The 23209-nt window shown below is 43.2% G+C and overlaps 1 protein-coding gene across 4 annotated transcripts in view; it reads left to right on the top strand.

Annotated features, from left to right (window-relative positions):
- The window catches only part of FARP2 (FERM, ARH/RhoGEF and pleckstrin domain protein 2), an 84876-nt gene that overhangs the window by 53469 nt on the left and 8198 nt on the right, over nucleotides 1-23209 (top strand). For all 4 annotated transcript variants that reach the window (XR_012469291.1, XM_074190687.1, XM_074190686.1 and 1 more), the window contains exons 14-18: nucleotides 4208-4386; nucleotides 19013-19102; nucleotides 19890-20023; nucleotides 21381-21462; nucleotides 22183-22420. Coding sequence is in view for 3 of the 4 variants with exons in the window: in XM_074190687.1 (XP_074046788.1) it covers nucleotides 4208-4386; nucleotides 19013-19102; nucleotides 19890-20023; nucleotides 21381-21462; nucleotides 22183-22420 (723 nt within the window). In the remaining variant the exon portion in view is untranslated. The remainder of the gene's footprint in view (nucleotides 1-4207; nucleotides 4387-19012; nucleotides 19103-19889; nucleotides 20024-21380; nucleotides 21463-22182; nucleotides 22421-23209) is intronic.

Below are 23209 nucleotides of genomic sequence, written 5' to 3'. Positions count from 1 at the left end.
ACCTCTGTCTGCCTATGGAAAATGGTGCTAAATTGGAAAGAATACTTCTCAATCGGGTTTTTTGCCTCATTAAGTTAATAACCTCATTCCCCCCCCCTCAAACAGCCTAGATACAGATAGTTCTAAAAATGAAATAAGCCTTCATTTGATTTTTACACTCATTATTTGGAATCAATAAGATGAGTGTGAATATATCTTTGTACAAGGAGACAACGGAATACAACCTCACTTAGGACCTTAGGAGCTATTTGAACTTGATCATTAGAGACGGATTCTGTTTACAAGTGATAGTTCCTTTCTATAACATGATCAGGGGCCCAGAGGAAGAAATAGGTTTTAAAACATATTCATCAGCTTCTCACTTCACTGGCTTGTTTCTCTTTTCTAGTTCACTGTGTCCTGATGTTTGCTGCTATTTGCACTGCCTTCAAACCTAAAGATCAAATTTTGACTTGAGACACCTACAACCAACATTTCAGAGGTTTTTTTTTTTAAATCTCAAGTGTTCTGGCTGGCCATATTTGCAGGAAGCAACAGGTTCTTCACTGAGTCTTTGAAATCCTTATTAAAGAGGATTTTTAAGGAAAAGAATTGAAATGGATGAAATAATTAAGATAAATTTAACTTAGTTACCCTTTCATTAATCTAATTAGATGAATGTAAATCAAGCCTCCAAAAGAAAAACTAAAGGTAAGCTGGAGCCCCCAAGTAGTCAAATTCTAAAGCTAAGATTATCAGTGTTCTCCTAAGGTTCCCAGGCTTTGCCTTCTGTACTATGGAAGAGTTTCTTTGCCCAAAATGCAGTTTGGTCCTCACCCCTGCAGAAAGTCTTTTGTCAGTTGGTGTTAGGACAACTCCTATCTTCTCCAACTGTTGAAGTGAATAGTCCAGTGGCAGTGTAGGTTGGCCTTCACTTTTTACAGGATTTCATTTTAGCGATTCAAGAATTTCTCATGGTCTACATTTGAAGAAATAGGCACATTTGGCTACAGCCTTGAATCTCTTGAGTAGTCTTCATTTTACCTAGTTGCAGAATGATTATTTCTCATAGCACTGGATGAGTGTGAATATATCTTTGTACAAGGAGACAGTGGAATACAACCTCACTTCATTGAAGGGAGGAAGTTTGTGCTCATATTTTAAGTAACTTAGCATTTGTTATTCATGTAACTCATTAAACAAATCAAGGTATTTTCATTCATGCCTTAGGGTCTCTAGAGACTTGTTTTGATAAATATGAAGTCTGCTAAAACAAACCTGTTAATTGGATGTGAAAACATTTCGAGAGTCTTTGAAGTAATTGCCCATTGCCCTCTTAAATATCCCTCATTCAATTTTCTTTACTTTAAATTTCTGTCAATTAAAAAAATTTTCTAAGCAAAGGTCAACACATGCTAGCTCTATTTAAATGTTAAATTTCATGAAACATGAATTAATGAAAACTTTAAAACACCAACTATCTTTGGAGACTGTCTTGTAAAACAAAAATCTTTCTGGACTATGTGAACCAGGAAATCATTTTACCTTTCAGTATACTAGGCAACTCTTCAAGACTTATAAGTTTCAGAGAGGGGCACCTTTCTTCATTGGATGGGATTCCCTTACCCCAGGGACTTGACTGAGACAGAAAACCAGAAATCCAGTCACTCTCCCCTCTAGCCCCTTTTTTTCCTCATCCACTAAGGAGAAAAATTTGTGTACTTGAGTCAGGGGACAGAGTGGCTTCACATGCATACACTTGGAATAATTATAAAATATCTTGGACGTTTGATTTTAAACAATTTTAAGCAGTAATCATTGTAAGGACAATATTTAGCTACTTGGGGTTTGTTTTTCTTTTGCTGACAAAGAAATGGAAGGTTCCACATTTTAAATTTTGATGTATTAAAGAGAGAACTGATCTTGGTACAAGATCACTGAAATTTAGATCAAGAAGAGACAAGATCACTCTTTGCTCATCCTGCTTCACAAAGGTGATGAATCAGTCCGCAGTAGAGTGTGCCATCGTCAAAAGGTAGATCTTGGACTTTGTTACCCTGCGGGGAATCATTTCTTTTCTTGATCCTAAGCACATTGTCTTTTATTAGGGAGTAATAAATAAAACCTTTGGAGAGTAGGACAGAGCCATGATTATGGTAAACATGATACTGTTATCTATGAGAAAAGTACTTTTTTTTTTTTGGTGAGGAAAGAGAAGGGGGAAAGGGCTTTTGTACTCCATGTGTTAGGTTTCTAATTTTTCCAATAATCTTTCCTGAATAGTTTTTTTAAAAATCATAAGATAGTAGAACTCAAAATGATTACCATTGAAGAAAATGGACTTTTCTACCAGCATTCATAGCTTACCTCCAGGAACTATAACAAACTGAGCCTTTTCTCAGGTGCCTGAATTTGTCAATGTGAAAATAAGGGCTTTCTCCTGGTGTTGCTGCTGCTGCTGCTGAATTTTCTTTTTTCTTTTTGTCATTTTTTTGCTGTTATTGAATTATATGAACTTGTTATTCAGCTCCAGCTGATGATCAAAACAAAAAACTCAATAGATTCATTTACCCTATCCACCTTGCTGTGCTGCATGAGCACACATTGTATATATATGTTTTTTGGGGGGGGTTGCAAGGCAATGGGGTTAAGTGGCTTGCCCAAAGCCACACAGTTAGGCAATTATGAAGTGTCTGAGGCCAGGTTTGAACTTGAGTACTCCTATCCTCTGTACCACCTAGCTGCCCCACATTGTATATTTTTTGACCTGGTTACATACAGCAGGTGTTTATATGGGTGCAAATAGATGTTCTGTAGATTTCAAAAAGAGTGGCAAAAGAGGCTATGAAACTAAAGTGGGTTATTCTTCAGCTTGCACAGAAGGGAGGGAGGCTTGGTACTGGGAATAATCAGCCTAGAAATTAATAGAAGAGTTGGAAATTCAAGTTTTTAATGATGTTAAAATTCTTTTTCCTAAAACTCTGAGCAAAAAAAGGATAAATATTTTACTAACTGCTTTAGTAGTAATTGAGACAGTATCTGAAAAGTGTTTTGCCAGAAGAAAATCAAGTTTTTCTTCTTGATTTATGTAGGAAAAGAAAAGAAAAATATGGGCTTTCCCTATCAAATTCACAAATAGAGAATTCGTGTATTTTTAGAGAACTGAATGAGACTTATTCTAACATTTCAATTGGAATATTTATACCTTGGTTGCCTTTCCACCATTTGTGTTTATCCTGAATGGTCATCAGCTTGTTTTTTAAGTAAATGGAAACCAGTGGAAGAAGTTTTAACTGTGTTTCTGTCAACACAAAGAGAAGTGCAATATTCCAGGTACTAGAAAAAAATGGATTGAAATAAACTTCAATGAATGGAGCAAGTCCAATTGATTGGAAGTTATGTGCTCATTTGAATATTGTGACACATACCGTGACCTATCGTTACTGTGTTACCTTCTCCTCGACTATTTGTGAAGTGCTTATGATACGCGGTACCAAGTGCTGAAAATAAGAAGACTAATAGGCACAGAACATTCTTCATTTCTTAGGCAATCTAATTTTGGGTGCCTGATTCTTCCTTTGTTTTTTTTTACTTTTTGTAATGATTGTCATTTTTTTCTCATTTACCAAAAGCAAAAGCCTTGTTTTAGGTACTGAGAAAGAATGTCCTCTGCAGACATCTTGAAAGAAAACAAATTATCTTTCATCTGAATCAAATGATTTTCTATTGCTTTATTCTATCCTGTTTGTGATTGTATTTGTTTAGGGTTTTGAATAAATTGTCAGAAAATTTTTAGTAAAATGAAAGCAACCACAGACGATTATTTCATAATAATTTTATTAAGTAATGTTCTTGTTTTTCTTTAAAAATCTTTTAAATTAATTTTTAACATTCTCCAACATAGTTTGCCCTTGATAAAACCCAAATGGATAAATCCCTATTTACAACTCATTACCCTGAAAATTAATTTCTTTGCAGTCTGTCCCCATTGACTTCTTGCTTGCTGGATCTGTCTGGAGCCCCTCTGCCATATTTTGTCTTGGGGAGTCTTCGTGTGTTTCTATTTTTGGCCTCCCATTCCTCATAGTCATGATTTTTCTATTTCATGACATTGTTGTATCATAGTTAATTATTCCTCATTTCCCTCCTGCTGTTTCCTCTCCTTTAAAACTAAACCATCACCATAGCACCTTTCTCAGTTCACCCTCCCCTCCTGTTCCAATTGCAGGCCTCTCGGAGGACAGCTCTTCATTTTCTCCCTTCATGTTGAAGAGTTCACTGGGTTTGAATCCAACCTTTCAGGTGTCTCTGAGCCCAACTGGACAGGGTTCACTCCCTCTCGTAAGCCCTGTCCTAGGTGATGCTGGTTGTGTCAGAGATGAAGATGAGGAGGAAGCAAAACACCAGGTAGGATGATCATTGTATGTCAGTATTTCCAAACCAGAGGATTGTTGCTCATAATTCTTGACCTTGGTTCAACTTTGTATCTCCATGGATGTGTTGAGTAGGAAATCTGTTTGGAAAATGGGCCATTCTGATTTAGACAGTCCTGGAGATCTCACTTGAGTGGGCCAGTGCAGCCAAGCCCCCATCCGTGGGCCCTGCCACATCCTTGCCATCAGGGAGCCCTTCCCCAGCCCCCCGAGGCAGGCTTCTGGGGAAGTGGACAGGGAGACAGGCAGAGAGGACATACTTGTAAAGCTTTTGGAACATCTGCTCAGTGAGGTCTGCAGAGACCATTCTGTGGTCCAGCTTAAGAGCTTGGTGAGTGGAAGGAGGAAGGAGGACAGTCCTTTGTGGGCCCCTTGTGAGGGCCAGGCCTGGACTGAGCCCTTGGCAGTGCTTCGTCAATGGAGCCTCCCAACTTCTGGGAGGCAGAGAGGGTTGAAGTGATCTGCTCAGGCCCATCCAGCTCAGGAGGTCAGTCTGAGCCTGGCTGCATTTGGGATGATTTTTCTGACTTTCAAAACAATCCTTTAGACAAAGGAAAATGTATGAAAGAAACTCCTTGCTCTGCAGGCAGGCAGCCCAAAGATGAGATAGACCTAAGGCAGGAAGGACCCTGATGGACCTTGGAAAATGTCAGTAGCCTCAAGGTGTACCTGCCCTCTCCCACCCTCTGACCCAAACACATAAGGCCTGTACAGTTACCCATCTTCCCAGGCCCCCTGCTGCCCATTCCTGACAGATGAAAGTTGGGAGGGGAGCTTTTCCATGCTGACTTCAGGTTAGCCCTCCAAGGAGGACTAGCATTTCATTCTTCTTCCTTGGGAATTAAAAAAGGTCATGCCACTTGTAGTGATGGAGGTCAAAGTGAAAACCAAAAGAAAGTGACCAGAGAGTCCAGGCCTCTTGGCTTCCACTCACCACCCATGGGATCTTCTATGAGGGAGCCTTCCTAGATCCTGAGGGGTGTAGGGGGGTGGCACAATAAGCATTCATTGCCTGCCAGCTGTGTAGCATGCCTTCCACTGTGTTTTGTAAATGTGCTCTCATTTGCTGCTCACAACTGACTCTGGGAGGGAAGCTCTGCTAGGATCCTCATTTCACAGTTCACACACAGGCAGGATTTGAACTCGACTTTTCACAGTTCTCAGTGCCTTGTGGTGCCCCTTGGCTCCCTCTGAGATAGAAAGAGATAGGGCTGAGTGATTTTTAAAACTCCTTTAGACCCTAAAATTTTATTTCCAAGGATTTTCCTAAAAAGTCTTGATCAGTCTGTTGGGGTTTTTTTCCAATAATGTTCCCTTGCTCTAGGGAGCTCGTTGCTTCCATCAACCTAGTACTTTGGCCCTTGCTTTAGCTAGAATAGCTTCTCTTTTCATTGTCTTAATAGAAAAACAAAGCATAACATGGGCAGCTTTGGTGTGGGGGGGAGATTGAATTTTATTGGAATTTTATGTTTACATATACATTATTTAGCTTTTCATTTTATTTACTTTCTGAAATGAATAAAAAGGCACTTGTAGAGCTTTTGTGTCACCTGAATTTCTCAGAGCTAAGTGGTCATGTGTCTGGAGGGTCAGAACACGGTTTCTCTGAACCTGCAGCAGCTGTCATTAAGTGATGCAGAGAGATGAGAACTGAAGTGCTTCTGAGGCAGAGTGGAGCTTTTCACCCACCCAAGGTGGAAAATTGTTGCATGTGGGGTCAGAAGAGCTCTTCCTTTGTAACAGTGTGCAGACTTTGGAGGTCGTGATGCAAAGGAAGACGAAGGCCAGTTTTCCTTTGTAGTGAGATTCAGGGAGAAGTCCAGGGAGGGCCTCAGAGTTCCCTAGAGGTTCAATCTCTTGTAGTAGGGAGCAGATGAACTTGCACTTGTGCCCAGGGCTTCTAACTCCAGAGTCTTCCAAGAGGATGGTGAGAGGGGCCTTAGAGACCATTTCATCCTTTGTTCTCTGGGCATAAAAGATGACCAAGGCCACCTGGCCCCTTAGAGCTGCAGCTGGGACCAGTGTTTTCCCAGGTCTTTGCCAGACTACCTCTGGAGCTCCTCCCTGCCTCACCTGGTTTCCTAGCTGACTCTTTGGGGGGATCCTCCAGTGTTGCCCACAGAAGGCCGAGTCTAAAGTTTATTTCCCATTTGCATGTAGAGCAGCAATAGGAAACAGTTTTTTCAGGAACTGAGGAACATCTACTCATACAGTTGTGATTACAGCAAATCTGTCAGCGATAACATTTTTCTTAACAATTTAGTTTGGGAGTTCTGTTGTCTTGGTTACAGTGTATGTGTAAATATGAAGAATTTGGCTTTTTCTTCATTTCCGGGGCTCCCTTTTCCAAGAATCTAAAAAATAAAAGCCTGCTATCATCAACTTGTAGAAGGTCCTATTAGTCAGTCTCTGCCTAAAGATTTACTTTTGTTATTACATTAATTTCTGGTAGATTGCCTGTTTATAGTAATCACTCCTTAAAGCAAGGAGGCAGGATGGGTTTGAGGTATTAAGTTGTTACTGATAGTTTCTGTCTCATGACACCACAGTTAATCCAAGTATTTCTCCCCTCCCTGTCTCCCAGGACCACTCCATATTACAAATAGTATTTTTAGAGAGGAAAAAAAAGGTCAGTGCAACTGATTGATATATTAAAAAGGCCCCAGGTCTGTGCTTCTCCTTTAAAGGGTAGGTTGTGGGGTTGGATAATTTTGTGGCATTTACTTTTGATGGGCTCCCAAACTTTGTCCTGCAGCCTGCACCTGGGAGCCAGCTCTTTGACCTGGAACTGGGGCTGCAAGACCTGTTAGCAGTTGAAAAGAGTTGAACCCAAGTTCTGGGCTTCCTTAGGATCATGTCCTTGAGGTGCTGAGAAGGTGCTCAGGACCCAGTTGCTGCCCTTGGCTGCACATCATGACCTTTGAGAAGGGCATGGCATTGGGCTTGGTCAAGCACTCCCCTGGAAGTCCAGTCCCCTGGCTTCTCTGCTGACCGCTGTACCCTTAAGCAAGTACCCTGTCCTTTGCAATTCCTCTTCCATTTGTGCAATTCTTTTTTTATTTAAAAAAATTTTTTTTTGCCAGGCAATGGGGTTAAGTGACTTGCCCAAGGCCACACAGCTAGGTAATTAAGTGGCTGAGGCCGGATTTCAACTCAGGTCCTCCTGACTCCAGGGCTGGTGCTCTATCCACTATGCCATCTAGCTGCCCCAGTTTGTGCAATTCTTTAGTGTCTGTGAAAGGAAGGGTAGTGTGGGTATTCTTTTGAATTGACAGGGGGAAGCTGAGACTGAGAGAAATAAGGGACAGCCAAGACCAGATTCAAACACAGGGTTTTTGACTTCTTGCCTTTCTCCCTGGATCCTGGTTTCTTCTTCTGTAGCACAAGTAATTAGGCTAGTTGATTTTTAGGTCCCATTTAGCCAAAAATTCTGTGAAATCTTTATCCCAATGACTAAACAAGAGCTACTTAGGAGAGGTTCCAGGAAATCCCCAGTCCAAATTCCTTCTATGGAATTGTTTAAGTGTTTGTGTGTGTGTGTGTGTGTGTGTGTGACTGGGTTGGACTAGATTGCTCCTTCAAGCCCTTTCATCCCTCTAGTTTGGGATTCTGTGAAATATTTCTTCTACATGGGTGTTCCCCTTAATGGTCTAGAATTGGGAAACTCATTCCTCTGGGGGTTTTTCCTGTCCTCTGTTAAACCCATGGTAATCATAGGAGAAGCCATCAGTTGTTGATGCTTTAATGTAAATAAATGTTCTCCATTTGTTAATAGAATAACACTTTAGGTTTTGTCTTTAACCATTGTAAGTCCCTCATTTAGAAAAGTAACTGATTACTTGGCTAGCTTGGAAAAGTCACGTGTTATGTCCCTATTTTTCTTGGATCATTGGGGCTTCCTTGAAAGCAGCTTATTGTGGATAATGAAAACCTACTTAGCCTTAGGAGTTAGGGTTGATGATGAACAAGAATCCATCAAGGTAGTGTAACAAAACCTGTGTGTGTGTGTGTGTGTGTGTGTGTGTGTGTGTGTGTGTGTATGTGTACATACATATATATATATATATATTTGCGTACCTAAATATATGTATTTGTATACATAATGGTTTACATACATTTCATGTGTGACATGGTAAAGAGAGCAAAAACTGTGACATGACCTCGGCCAATTCACTTGCCCTCTGTTTGCCTCAGTTTCCTCATCTGTAAAATGGTGATAAGAATAGTACCTACCTCTCAGAGGCATGTGTTCCAAGAATCAGGTGAGATGATTTATATGAAGCACATTAATGTCCCTTAAATGCTTGCTGTTGTCACTATTTTTATAAATATGTATTTTTGAAATGTTTCTTATGGTGCAAATATTTTCCTAATCAAAATTCTATATAAGTCATGAAGCACACAAATAAGAAATAGCTACAGTGTGCAAGAAATTGATTGGTTATAATGCTTCACACTAAGGGATGCTTGTTCTTCCATTGATCCAGAGAAGAGAAGAACAGAACAATTTTTAACCAGTGCAATAATGTGTGCCTCTCTTTCCCTTTCTATTTTTGCAGAAAGAGGGATGTAAAAAGTTAGGATCATGCAGGTATACAATTTAACTTGTTTACTTGGCTTATCCTTGTTTTTAGTTCTTAGAGAATCATCTCTGGATCTCCCTAGAATGAGCAATCTTGATCTGGCAGATGAGACTGGAGTAGACTGTTCTTCAGATCATTGTCTTAAGGGGAGAAAATAGTGAAGAAATTAGAATGTGAAAAAAGAAAAGGGGTTAAGGATTCTGGCTTTTTTGTCCCATGTTTAATCAGCCCTAGTGTGCTCCCTCTTCAGGGCTTTCACTGCTCTTTTCATGTCTTCTCCTCCGATCCTTCCTTGTCATAGAAGCAACAGGGTGGAGGACTAGCTATTCTCCCCCACCCTCCCAACTTGTTCAACTCTTCAAAACTCAAATTACCCAAGAGAAAACCATCATTTTTTCCAGGATCCAGGATTGTCAGAAACCAAAAAAGGTTAAAAAAACAAACAAATCCCAAACCAAACCCATGAATTGAGGCCTGGAGCTTTCTCATCCTCCCCCTACATCCCCCACTCCTAGTGATAAGGCTGTAGTAGTGGACCAAACCCCTCTTGTTTCACTTCCCCCCCACTTCCAGGTTGTGGGGACTAGAATCCAGGCTGCTAAGACAGCCCTTCAGAACCATAAGCCTGTTGCGGGCTGCGACCCTAACATCAATTTTAGGTAGGCAACCCTCAGCCTGGCATGCCTGCCAGGGAAGGGGCAGTAGTACCAGTTTAGCAGTTCTGGACTGCCCAGAGAGAGTGGGACAGACCACTAGGGCAAGACACCATGATGAGAGTAATGCCCCCATGTAGAAGGCCAAGATGCTGAGATCCAGCCCCCAACAAAGCTACTGTCAGAGCAGACAGAAAATTAGGGAAAAAACAACCACCTGAAAAGATCAAAAATCCCAGGCAGAAGAAAACTCAATGATCTTAAATAGAGTAGATAAAACATTTAACACTAGAAGAAGACACTGCCTCAAGATTTAGCAGATGAGCTCAGGTATCTATCAATAAATAACTTCAAAAAAAGGGAAAGTGATCCAATATTTGAGGAGACTGAGGATGACCCAAGAACCTGTGGAATTAGTGGAGAACAAGGAATCTCAACCTCCTGATAGCAGAATTTATGACCTGCATGTTCAAGAGCTAGAATCTGCAGTGGCAAGTCAGCAAAGAAATAAATGAGAAAAGAATGGGTGGGGGATTCAAATACAGAGAAGTGAAGGCTAACCTGGTAGAGGAGAATGAAAGTAGATTCTTGTGGCAAGTAAAAACCTATAGATCTCAAGAACCAGATGTAAGAAATAATCTGAACCTACCAGATTTCCCCAAAGAACATGACAAGATCAAAAAACCTCAATACCAGCATGCAGGAAATAATAGAATTGTGGGGGGGGGGGGGCGGAGCCAAGATAGCGACAAGAAAGGATCCAGTCTTAGGCGCTCTCTGATAAAACTCATAAGCTAAGGACTCTAACTAAACTTTCAAGAGACAGAACCCACAAAGGGACCCAGTGAGGCAGTTCTCCTACTCAAGGTAACCTGGAAAAGAGCAGAAAGGTTCTGCTCCCAGGGTCGGAGGGGCTGCCCGCCAGAGCGAAAGAACTTCAGCCTCCCGGAGGCAGCCCCAGGGCGCTGGAAGCCCCAGCTCACAGCAGCGGGGGAGTCTCCTGAGCTACACCCCGGGGAGCACTGGGCACAAAGTGGGGAAACAGCGGGGGACCTCTGCCAGAGCGAGCACGTGGAGCCCAGCCCAGGGCACACAGTGAGCAGCATCGTCTTTCCGCAGCCCAGATCCAGGAAAAGAAGCAGGCAGAGCTGGTAAGCAGGAGCCTCCAGGGCATGAGCCCATTGAGCTGAGGGAGGGGAGTGAAGAGAGACTGCAGAGCTCTGTCCTCTGCCCCTGGAACAGGACTCTAGGGCTCTGAACACATTCAGATCCTGATCCCAGTCTAGGCCCCCCATAGAACAGCAGCAGCCCCCGCCCCCCAGGCCCGTGGCAGACAAGAGCGCATATGGTTATTCACAGACCAGGAGGGAGGACAGAGCCTCACACACACTGAGACCCTTGTGGGAGTGCCCCAAAAGCTCAGGAAGCACCCCCAAAACAGGCTTAGGCTGGGAAAATGAGCAAGCAGAGAAAAAAGAGGAACGCCATTGAGAAATACATTATCTATGATCCCAAGAAGGATGAATATACTCAGTCTGAAGATGAGAAAACACAAGCTCCTGCATCTAAAGACTCCAAGAAAAACAGAAATTGGGCTCAGGCTATGACAGAGCTCAAAAAAGACTTTGAAAATCAAATGAGGGAGTTAGAAGAAAAACTGGGAAGAGAAATGAGAGAGATGCAGGAAAAACATGAAAATGAAGTCAGCAGCCTAGTCAAGGAAATCCAAAAAAATGCTGAAGAAAATAGTATGCTAAAAACCAGCTTAGGTCAGATGGATAAAACAGTTCAAAAAGTTACTGAGGAGAAGAATGCTTTAAAAAGCAAAATTGGCCAGATGGAAAAACAGATAAGAAAACTCTCTGAGGAGAACAAATCCTTCAGACAAAGAATAGAATTCAGGGAGATTGAATTTACCAGAAATCAGGAATCAATACTTCAAAAAAATGAAAAATTAGAAGAAAATGTGAAATATCTCATTGAAAAAAATAACTGATATGGAAAACAGACTTAGGAAAGATAATTTAAAAATTATTGGAATATCTGAAAGTCATGATCAGGAAAAGAGCCTTGACATCATTTTCAAAGAATTACTACAGGAAAATTGCCCTGATATTCTAGAAGCAGAGGGAAAAATAGAAATGGAGAGAATCCACCAATCCCCCCAAGAAAGAGATCCCAAAAAACCAACCCCTAGGAATATTATAGCCAAGTTCCAGAACTCCCAAGTCAAAGAGAAAATATTACAAGCAGCCAGAAGGACACAGTTCAAATATCGTGGAGCTGCAGTCAGGATCACACAGGACTTAGCAGCAACTACATTGGAAGCTTGTAAGGGCTTGGAATACAACATACTGGAAGCAAAAGAGCTTAGAATGCAGCCAAGAATGAACTACCCAGCAAGGCTGAATGTCTTCTTCCAGGGAAAAAGATGGACTTTCAATGAACCAGGGGAATTTCAAATGTTCCTGTTGGAATGGCCAGAGCTGAACAGAAGGTTTGATCTTCAGATACAGGATTCAGGTGAAGCATGGAGATTGGAGGAGAGGGGGAAAATATGAGGGACTTAATGATGATGAACTGCATGTATTCCTGCATAGAAAAATGACACTGATAATACTCATATGAACCTTCTCACCTAATAGAGCAGGTAGAGGGAGCTTTTATAGTTGAAGCACAGGAGAAAGCTGAATTTGAATATAAAATATGGTGTAAAAATGGAGTCAATAGAAAAAAAGGGAAATGTAATGGGAGAAAGAAAAAGGAGAGGAATAGGCCAAGATATTTTATATAATAAGATTTTTCTCTATTACAATGAGCTATTGCAATGATATGGAAGGGGGGAAGGCAAGGGGGAATGAGGGAAGCTTTGCTTGCATCAGAGATGGCTAGGAGAGGAAACAGCAAATATACTCAATGGGGTATAGACATCTGGAGTAAGAAGGAGGGCGGAGCAGGGGGAAGGGGTGGGGATGTGAATAAAAGAGGAGAGCATGGACCATGGGGGGAGAGTGGTCAGATATAACACGTTTTCTTTTTTACTTCTTGCTAGGGCCTGGGATTGGAAGGCCTGTCCAGGACCATGGGGCCAGGTGGATTCTGGGCCTAAGGGGTGCTATGGGGGCTCAGGGCCTCTTGGCCCAGGACCAGGGATCTGTCTGCTGTGCCACTCAGCGACCCTACAGCAGTCAGAGTGAAAGGAGAGAGAAAATAGAGTACATGGTAGTGGAGAAATAAGAAAGGAGGGAGTTGCGATCAGCAATGGCAATGGTGGAAAAATATGGAAGTAACTTTTGTGATGGACTTATCATAAAGAATGAGATCTACCCAGGACAGAGTTGTTGGTGTTGGAACAAAGACTGAAGCACATTTTTTGTTGTTATTATGATTTGGGGGAGGGTGCAGGGCAAGTGGGGCTGGGTGGCCCGCCTGGGGCCACATAGCAGGGTGGTCTTTGGGTGTCTGAGGCTGGATTTGGACACGGGTGCTCCTGGCTCAAGGGCCAATGCTCTGTCCTCCACCAAGCCACACCTACTATTATTACTATTTTATTTTATTTTATTTTGGGTCTTTTTTTTTCTTCTTTTTGGTTTTTGCAGGGCAGTGGGGATCGGGTGGCTTGCATGTCACATGGGTGGGTGATTGTTGGGTCTACGGGGCTGGATATGGGCTCGGGTGCTCGTGGCTCCAGAGCTGGTGCTCCGCCCATTGCACCACCTGGCCATACCTACAATTATTACTATTTTTTATTTTAATTTTTTTCTCTCCCCTTTACTTTATCGTTCAAGCAAGTCTATATTCATGGCGGGAAGGGGGTATTTCGTTTACTCTTAAACAAGAATATTTTATTAATGTAAAAAAAACATTTGTACAAAATGAGAATAAAAAGATAAAATTTAAAAAAAAGAAATTAAAAAAAATAATAGAATTGTCCTAAACTCCTGAACATAGAAAATGAAATACCAGATGAAAGGATTCCCAGATCGTCCACCTAAGGGAAAAGCCCACCAAACCAAGGCTGCAAACTGCAAGATACATAGAAGTTCCATTTAACAATTTCAGTTCAGAAACAATGAGTTATCCAAGCCATCAGGAAAAGAGACCTTTAAATATAAAAAAGACATTTGAATAATTCAAAACCAGTCGTAGTCTCTAGAAAAAAGAGATTGTTTTCTCAAGAGCACTGGAGTCCCAGCACATCTGAGCATAACCATAGTTGAAAAGGCTGAATATTCAGTAATAGAAGCATTTGAAGCAGAATTTTCAGAAAGAAAACGAAAAGTGGAGAGAGATGTGCAAGAGGAGGGAATGGCGGAGGAGAGCAGTGACATCAACAGAGTGGCCAGGAAGAAGCAACTGGGAGGAGGAGGGGGATCCGAAGCTAGCGACAACTGTCTCTGGGTGAGTCAGTAACACGCCATTGCAACATGGCAGCATCCAGGAGGAACTATGTGTGGGAACGGCAGGCTCCTGGCCACAACTGGCACCTAGGGGCACTCAGGAAGGACACGTGGCAGGGGGAGGGAAGGTAACCAGAAAAGATTATCGATTAATGGCAGGCTGCAGAATCAGACAGTGAGGAGGGCCCCTACCATGGGAGTGAAACACAGTGAAAACGGGGAACTGTGGGGCAGTGGCAAAGGAGCAAATGAGAATGAAGACCTTGAAAGCTCAGATTGCATAAGGGATACAGAGAAAAGAGGAAGAGCAGTTAATTATAGGGTCATGAATCAGAGGGTCCAGAATGGATAGAAATACAAGACAAATAAGAGTGAGAGATGTACAAAGTAAGGAATGATTAAAGAGGAGAGGAACAGGGTAACAAATTGACCCAGGAGGAAGAAAGGGAAGAATTCTGTAACCACTTAAGAGAGACAAATGAACTGATGAGCTAAACCCCCAAAGGGAAAAAGGTAACAAATGAGAGGTGAGGGGCCAGAATGAGGAGAAGAAAGACAGTGGGAAATGGTCAACCTTTAAAAAGTTTAAGGTAAAGAGAAAACAACCAACAAAAAACATTATAGATGTATGGCAGAAACCATAGAACTGACGCCCACAAGTTTAAATGTGAATGAATTAATCTAATAAAATGAAAAAGAGACAGTTTGGATAAGAACACAAAACTTAACAATCCGTTGCTTATAAGAAATACATTTTTAAAACAAAACTGAGGGGATGGGCAAAATATTTTCTGTGCTCATGTGAATACAAAAAAAAGTGAGAGTTGATATAGCAACTGAACAAATAAACATTCAAAAAATAGAAGGCAGCTAAGTTGCACAGTGGTTAGAGTACTGACCCTAGAGTCAGAAGGACCTAGCAAAATTACATAAGATAATGTTCCCCCCCCCCCCCCCCATTGAAGGTCTTTGGTCTTTGTTCAAACTCCACAATTCTTTCTCTGGATTAAGATATGTATTAACAGAAAGATAAACAAAGGGAAAAATATAGAATGAAATTCATGGAGAAACTAGAATTAAATGACAGCATCTTCTAAAATTGCAGCAGTAATAGAATATGTATGTAATAACTAAGTGTTCATGTTTTGAACATGGGTCTCCCTAATCCAAGTTAAGCTCACTATCCATTTGACCACCTCTAAAGCATAGAACATGGGCTTTTTATGTCTACTTTAAAAAAAGGGATGGGGCAGCTAGGTGGTGCAGTGGATATAGCACTGGCCCTGGAGTCAGGAGTGCTTGAGTTGAAATCCAGCCTCAGACACTTAATAATAATTACCTAGCTGTGTGGCCTTGCAAAAACCTAAAAAAGGGGGGGGGGTGCTTGGAACTTTAAAGAGGTAGGAATAATTTTTGAAATGTTAAGAAGTCCTCTAGCCTTTAGCTAGCAGCAAGTTGGGAGAGTGGACTTCTGTAATCCAGGCTCTTGAGCATTGGAAAGAAGGCCTCCCCCTCTCCAGTCCCTCGGAGAATTCTGTGCCTGTCAGCATCCTCCTCCCTTTTGCCTGCTCTTTGGGCCCCCTTCTGTTGAGTCCTGTGGGAGGGTCCATCTCCTTTCTTTGTGATCGTGGGTTGTCCTTCCACAGTCAGTCCTAGCGCCTCCCATGGAAGTTTCGATGGCCCAGCTCTTTTGCTTTGTATTTAGTTTCTGTGGACGTAGTTCTTATTGTTAGCCTTCATCTGAACGTGAAGATGGAGGGACATTTTCCCTGCCAGCGTGGCCTGTATTAGCCATTTGATAAGTAAGCTGAGCATTCAGACCTAAAGGCAGTAACACTCTTCCCCTGGTCCTTCCCTTCATGGTTGGGGATGTGTGTGAATTTCTCCTCCTTCCCAAATGTATTTCTTTTCCTTAATTTGATGTTTTTTCGCTCCTTTTAAATAGAAATTGGTGAGAAACGACAACATTCGAAAGGTATGAAAGCCCGAGTGACCACTGCTGCCCAGTCCAGCGGGGCTGGTTTTGGGGTTCAGAAAGCTAACTGATGTTTTGTCACCTGCTTGCCTGGGGTGCAGTGTGGTGATTCTGGTGGGGATTCTTTGCCTGTTCTTTGTGGGTCCCCTCTGGGGCAGGTTTCTATTTTTCCTCCCTCAACATTTCTGACTCTCCCTTGTAGCCTGTGAATCCCTCTGCTCTGGCAGCTGCAGACCCTGGCTCTGTCAGTGACCTTAGAAAGTGGCAAGTGGTGAGGCCGGGGAGCGCTTCATATCCTGGGGCTGCTTCCTGCTCTTGGGACAGAGAAGTCTGACTTTCTGAGCATGAAAAAAATGATTTTCCTTGCTGCAGGGTCTGATTTTTTTAGATGCTTCAGACTGACTCTCTCCTAGCTTAGCTAGTTCTCCTAAAGACACTGAAGTGTGTTGCCTGCAGGGCTCCCTCCCCCCTGGGTGGAACACCTTGGAACGTTTGGAGGAGCTGGCCTAAGACAAGGCCTGAAGCCCCCTCCCAAGAACCTTAGTTCCCCAAGGATTTCTTTGTGAAGCCAGGCTCTCAGGTGATCCCAGTTGAGGGGCCTCAAGGCCAGCAGTAAAAGCCAGTGTGTTGGTGAGAGGCAGCCGTCATTGGTCTTGATCCTTGGATTAAGGTTTTATGTCACCTTTCAGTTACACAGACGACAAGTAACATATGTGCCCATTTTTAACAAAGTGCAAATAATAAAGCAGAACATTATTGTTTGATTTGATTGAAAGTTTAAAAATAGGTCTCATAGTTGGAAAACTACTTCAAGAATTGATAAATTTTGCAAGATAGACAATGTTAGCCCTCCAAGAGTCATGTAAAACATGATAGTTAATGGTCATCATCTTCACAGTGATAGAAAAGAAGACACAGCATTTAGGACCGAAATAAACATTCTAAGAATAAAATAAGACAGAATTGGAGGTTAAAGATAGACTGCACTTTTAAGGTGAATAATTTAGTGGCCAGTGGTAGTGAGGCTATAAGAGTGCAGAAATGAGCAGGAAATGATAACTAATATGATTTAGAAATATTAGAAATGGAGTCTCTGGACATCAAATGATCTAGAAAGATAACAGAAATTATTATGTAGAGTATAAGTTTTTGAGGGAGAATGAAACTGGTAGATTGTTGGGAACCGTTGTGTATGGGAGCATTGTAAATTATCATCACCTGGTGCCTTTGAGCATCAGAACTTGTTGTGCTAAGTGCCACGGGAGTGGGAGTGGATTAGGGTCTGGGAAGGATATTTAAGCACTTATTCTGGTGAATCAATGGAGCACTTGGAGATCTTGAGGGAGAAACTTGTCTCCTTTGTCATCCTTGTCTCCCGCCTCTCCAACACTCACCTGGAGAAGATTGAGGGAATCCAGAACTGGGACTCGACAGTAGATAAGATTATTTGAATGGAATTATAATTTAATGAAAGAACAAGTAATAGAACAGAGGAAGGTGTCTGAACAGTTCCTGATTAAATAAAACTTATTTGAATACAGTCTCAAGGACAACTAATACATGCCATTATGAAGAGGACCAAGATAAGGATGGGGAAACATGTCCATTCTGTTCATCCATAAAAGTGAATGAAGGAAGCTCTTTAAGGAGAGTTTCCTTGTTTCTCTTGGGGCCCATCAGAGCTCAATTGATAGCAGTACCCATTAAATTGCCACAAAGACCCTTTGTAACATATCCTGTGTTAAGGTACTTGTTGATAGCTAATCTTTGAATCACTTTGAGATGTCCGGAGTTTGGAACTCTGACTTTAATTGTTAACTTGCTTGAGTGCCATTGCAAACAATGAAGGACATGGTCACTGGGCCACGACAGAACAGGCATCCTGCTCCGGGCTCTCTTCTCCTTTGGGGCCTGTTTCAATTTTGTAGTGGATAATAGGCTTTGAAAAAGAGCAGGCTGATCATCATTATTTGCCCTAATATGAGTTCCATTAGAACCTTGGTGGAATTAATTGATTTTTTTGGCCAAACCACAGAAAGTTTTTCCAGAGCTGTGTTCTCATTTTCATGCCTCTGCCCTGTGGGTTGGGGTGGAGAAGGACTTGTGACAAATAGGGCTGGAGAGAAGATGGCTTCAGAGAATGGAGAAGATAAAATCAGCCATTCAACAATCATTTATTAAATTATTTACTCTAACAAATCATGCCTAGGTGCTAATCAGTTGTTTAGATGTTGGGGAAGTGACTAGGCTATTCACTGAAAACATTTTCTTCAACTTCTCTGAGGAAAGGATCATTTCCCTTACCAGCATTTGCCTCCTGCTTAAATGGATTGATTACCTTTAGAATGTAGAAAATGGTTTTTTTTCCCCTTTTCCCATTACATTAAGCAGGACCTTATTAGAATATTTTGTGTGACTTAAGATTCTCTGAGTTAAGAGATAATGAAATATTTAGAAAAGATGATTTGAGCTGAAGAGATAGAGTGAACAGCTAGCACTGAGATTGGATGGGTTAAAAAAGCTCAGATTTATTCTTTTTCTCACCTTAATTTTTATGTGGAAGAGGAAGAAAAGGAAATGAACAAGTTTCTATATACTTAAGAATGGGGACAGACCTCAACAGTCAAGTCCAAGGACAGTGGTTCTGGGGGGAAAGACTGAACTTTACTCTAAAATCCTGAGTAGGGGAGGGTGGGAGAGAGACAGAGAGAAAGTGAACGTGCCAGCACCTGGGATATACTACACATTCAGGACAGAACAGAGGATCTGCCAGTGGAGGAGCCAAGGGCTGTGGTGGGCCTTTTACAAAGAGGATCTTGGTGGGCATTCCACCTTAGAGATAACCATGCCATTCATTCTCATTGCCATCTAGTACACTGGAAGAAATACTTAGAATCAAACATTGGGAGCAAATTTTAATAGGGAGATTTTGTATAGTTCAGGCACAAATTGTGTTGATGGTCTGCCTCTCCCCTCTTGTCTCTTTCAGTGTACCCCAACAGATAAAGCCTATTTTATTGCCAAGGAGATTCTCGCTACTGAACGAACATACTTGAAGGATTTAGAAGTCATTACTGTGGTATGAAATCTAAGTAATTTGTCCTTTATCACTGTACATATGTAATAGAGTCTAAAAGCAACCTTGAAAGAAAAAAATGGACAAAAATCACTCAAAAACTTAACTATAAAATTTACTGAATGTACTGCCCTTGGGAAACGTTTACATTCACTCCACAACATCATTTGGCAGCTGTTGACCCAGGAATCCAGACTAGCTAACAAGCTTTAATAGATCATTATAGCCAGTTTGAATAATTTTTAAGAAGTTCCTCGAGGGAGGCAAACACAAAGACAGTGTTGTTCAGTGGTCATCTAACTGCTCATTGCAAGTGCAGCATAAACTAGGGAATTGTATACTTGTTGGCTATTGCCTGTCCACAGTCCATTTGGAAGACGGATGCCTAGAATGTCCTTGTCGGGCAGGTGATGTTTGATTGTCTGTGCTGAACCCTCCAGAGTGCTAGGACTTATTATCCTCAGGGAAGTTATGCATGGCTACTTCAAAGAATATCCATATTAAAAAAATAAAGTGAATGAAACCCAACTTTATCATCTGTCCACAATACAGATATTCACAGACTTAGAGTCTTCTAGAAGGTCTCAGCACCAGGTAATTCACATACAGGAGCATCTTGGAAAATGAACATTTAACTTAATTGATATTAAACTTAATTGATAAGATTAAACCATCTTACTGTAAGACCTAGGATTTCTTTGTGGCTCCATCTCATGTCGTCCCCTCCAGGCATGTCTCTCCGTGATTTTTGAGCTTTTGTATGCATGACCATTGGTATCTTCTGCCACAGTGGTTCCGCAGTGCAGTCATCAAGGAGCAAGCCATGCCCGGGACGCTGATGACCTTGCTGTTCTCCAACATTGATCCTATCTATGAGTTCCACAGAGGATTCCTGAGGGAGATTGAAGAACGCCTGGCCCTCTGGTAACTGGGTGGGATTTGCCCAGAGCAGCTCCCTCTGTCAACTCTCTTCTGCTGTGAGGGTGGTCAAGTTGAAAAGACATGGGCCTGGGGCTGTTCGGTGGCACCGTGGATAGAGCACTGGCCCTGGAGTCAGAAGGACCTGAGTTCAAATGTGGCCTCAGGCAATTAATAATTACCTAGCTGTGTGATCTTGGGCAAGTCACTCAGCTCCATCGTCTTGCCAAAAAAAAAAGAGGGGCCTGCCTGGTTGTTCCGCTGACCTTGACTCGATTTCTGTTCTTGGCTCTGACCAGCTGGAAACCAATAGACTAGTCACTTGACCTCTCTGAGACTTGGTCTTCTCTTGGAAAGGAGACTAAGTGAGCCACCCCCCCCACTGTGTTATAAAATTCAATTGGAATCCTTTATATCAAGTACTTCCCCAATAGCATTGATCTCCTTATTGCTCCTTATTGATAGTTGTGGTTAATCAGCTTCATGATCTATAATGGGCATAAGCTAAAAGCCTTCCCAATAAGATCAGGGTGGAAGTGGGGATGCCGTGATTGGCACCACTCTTCAGGATTGTACTAGAAATCCTCATTCCAAGAGCAGCCAGAGCAGAAAAGAAATAGAAGAAAGTCGAATAGGTGCTGAGGAAGCAATGGGCTCCCTCCTCACAGATGATATGATGGTACACTTAGAATGAACTTCAGCAAGGTTGCAGGGAACAAAAGAAACCCACAGAAATGGTCACACTTCTGTATTGTGCCAACAAATCCCAGCATTGAGAGAGAGAAATTGAAATTCTTGTAGACGATATAAACTCTTTGGGCATCTCCTGTCCCAAGGAGCTGATCAGAAGGATGTGGGAGCAAGGCCCACCTCTGGCCCCTCCTGGCCGGCTGGCTGGGCTGGATTCTGGCAGGAGTTTGCTCAGCCGGGTTCTCCTACATGGGTGAAATAAGAGCTCTAATCCAAAGGGAAGAAGAGATCTAGCCGTGGAGACTGCTGGAGACAGGGCTAGGCCAGACCTAGTGGATTGAATGGGAAGGTAGGCCGGCCCTGAGCAGGATGCTGCGTGCAGAGACAGAAATGATGTTGGGCCTCCCTCCAGAAGCTTCCATTCTGTAAAGGGAGTGGACAGCTGAGTTCTGTGTAATGTTGTGGATCCTGGTTCTGGTGACCAACATTTTCTCTCATGCTCTCCTGTTCTCCCCACTGGTCCTGAGCAGTGGTTTGGTTCTCATGGGCAAAGATGCCCTCCCTGTGGACACTTCTGTAGCCCCGACAGCCACCTCCTTGCCGCCACCTTCTCAGCCCACTCACAGCCCCCTTGTATGGGGCTGTTCTGACTTGACTTCTCTGTGCCTGTTAGGGAAGGAGCTTCTGGTGCCCCTGAGAATTGCAACTTCCAGCGCATCGGTGACATCCTGCTTAAGAACATGCATGGTCTGAAGGTAGTGCAGCTGGTGGGCCATAGGAGGCAGCCCTTCCCATTGTCCCTCTTTAACCACTTTCAGTTGATCTCTTGGTTATGGGCACATTCTGAAGGGCAATGGGAATAAGGTCATTATTGGTCAGAAGAAGTGACTCCAGCAGACCCCTCATACCTGCTGGTATTAGAGGCTGGATTCAAGGGAGCAGTTTGTGGGGGGCACCTTGGCAGGTTAGAGAGATTGGAGACCCCCCCCCCAAAAAAAGCTCGAGGGGCTGTGAGGGCATGATTTCCCTCCTTTGGCCCTAGCTATTCCTGGTGGCTTCTTTCAAAAAGTCCAATTTTTTCTCTTCTGCTAAGTCCTGGTGACTTGGTCATAGGATTTGATGCATGAAACGTAGCAGGTCCTGAACCTGAGCTCTGGCCCCCTTCCCCGATGCCACCCCCAGCTCCTCCCTGCTCTCCTCAACCCCCTGAGGATGAAAACATGGGCAAGTTTTATGCATCATGAAAAGCAGGGGGACGACTGCCACCCTTATCCTGTATCCCCAGCAGTCAAACCCTCTCTATCCACTTGTTGAAGGAAGTGACCCATGTACTGTGGGTCAAGGATGACCTTGATGACAATGGGGTCCAGCTTGGTTGGGGTTTTCATCCCAAGTCCAGATGAGTGGCCTTCCCTTCTCTCTGCATTTGTGGTCTGTCTTGGAGGGTCCTGATGGTCCCCTTTGTGATGCCACAGGAGTTTACCAGATGCCTTCAGAAACATGACGAGGTCCTTACAGAGCTGGAGAAGGCCACCCGCTGCCTCAGGAAGCTGGAGATGGTGTACAAGGAGTTTGAACTTCAGAAAGTCTGCTACTTACCTCTCAACACTTTCCTCCTTAAGCCCATTCAGAGGTTGATTTACTACAAGTTGGTCCTTGGGAGGCTATGCAAACACTACCTGCCAAGCCACCCAGACTATCTGGATTGCAAGAGTAAGTCCAAGGGGCCCCTGCCGGGAGCTGGGAGCAGGGGGGGATGGGGGCTCCACTAGGGGGAGAGCACTGGTTGGGTAGGGAGCCCCTTGCCTAAGGCACTGCTGGCCTGGCAGGAGATGGTCCTCGGGGGCTGTTTTCAGCCCCCCCCCCCCCAAGGTTTCCTCAGTACTTCAGTCATGAGCTCAGATGAGGGCATTGGCATCTGGGTTTGAAGACATCCCAGGTGCAAGCTGCAGCCCCACAGCCAGGGGCAGGACAGGAGTCCCATTCATTTCATCTTCATTGGAAATGCAGGAACATCCAAGGTTGCCAGATGTAGGAAGACCAACAGTGGTCTTGCCAGAGCAGGGTTGGCACATTTGGAGATGGGAAATGCTGAATTGAGGCTCTTTCATTTGTAGCAAGCCTCCTTAGTCACCTTCCCAAGGCACAGCCCTTCTCTCCACAGCTGATCAGCCCCCATAGACTGAGGGCTGGGGAGGACGTGGGGGCCCTTGGGTCAGGGAAATTTGGGGTGAGAGGAGGGATCTCTTCAGGATTTGGAGATTCGGGAAAGGTGAGGACTTCTTCAGAGATGCAAATTAGGTTGGCACTGATGGAAATCATCACCAGGTCTCCCCCTGTCAACTTCCAGTCTTTTAGGGACCCTCGGGATTCTTGAGGGGCCACCTGCTGGGGTGAATGGGTCACTATAACATGGCCACAGTGGGCATGGTGTTCCTCGGGCCTGCCAGCAAGGCCTCCCATCCCTTGAAGAAGGGAAGCTTTGTGCTGGGCATCGGTGGA

The sequence above is a fragment of the Macrotis lagotis genome, chromosome 6, assembly GCF_037893015.1.
Source record: "Macrotis lagotis isolate mMagLag1 chromosome 6, bilby.v1.9.chrom.fasta, whole genome shotgun sequence".
Taxonomy (NCBI): domain Eukaryota; kingdom Metazoa; phylum Chordata; class Mammalia; order Peramelemorphia; family Peramelidae; genus Macrotis; species Macrotis lagotis.
This window is presented reverse-complemented; position numbering and strand designations above follow the sequence as displayed.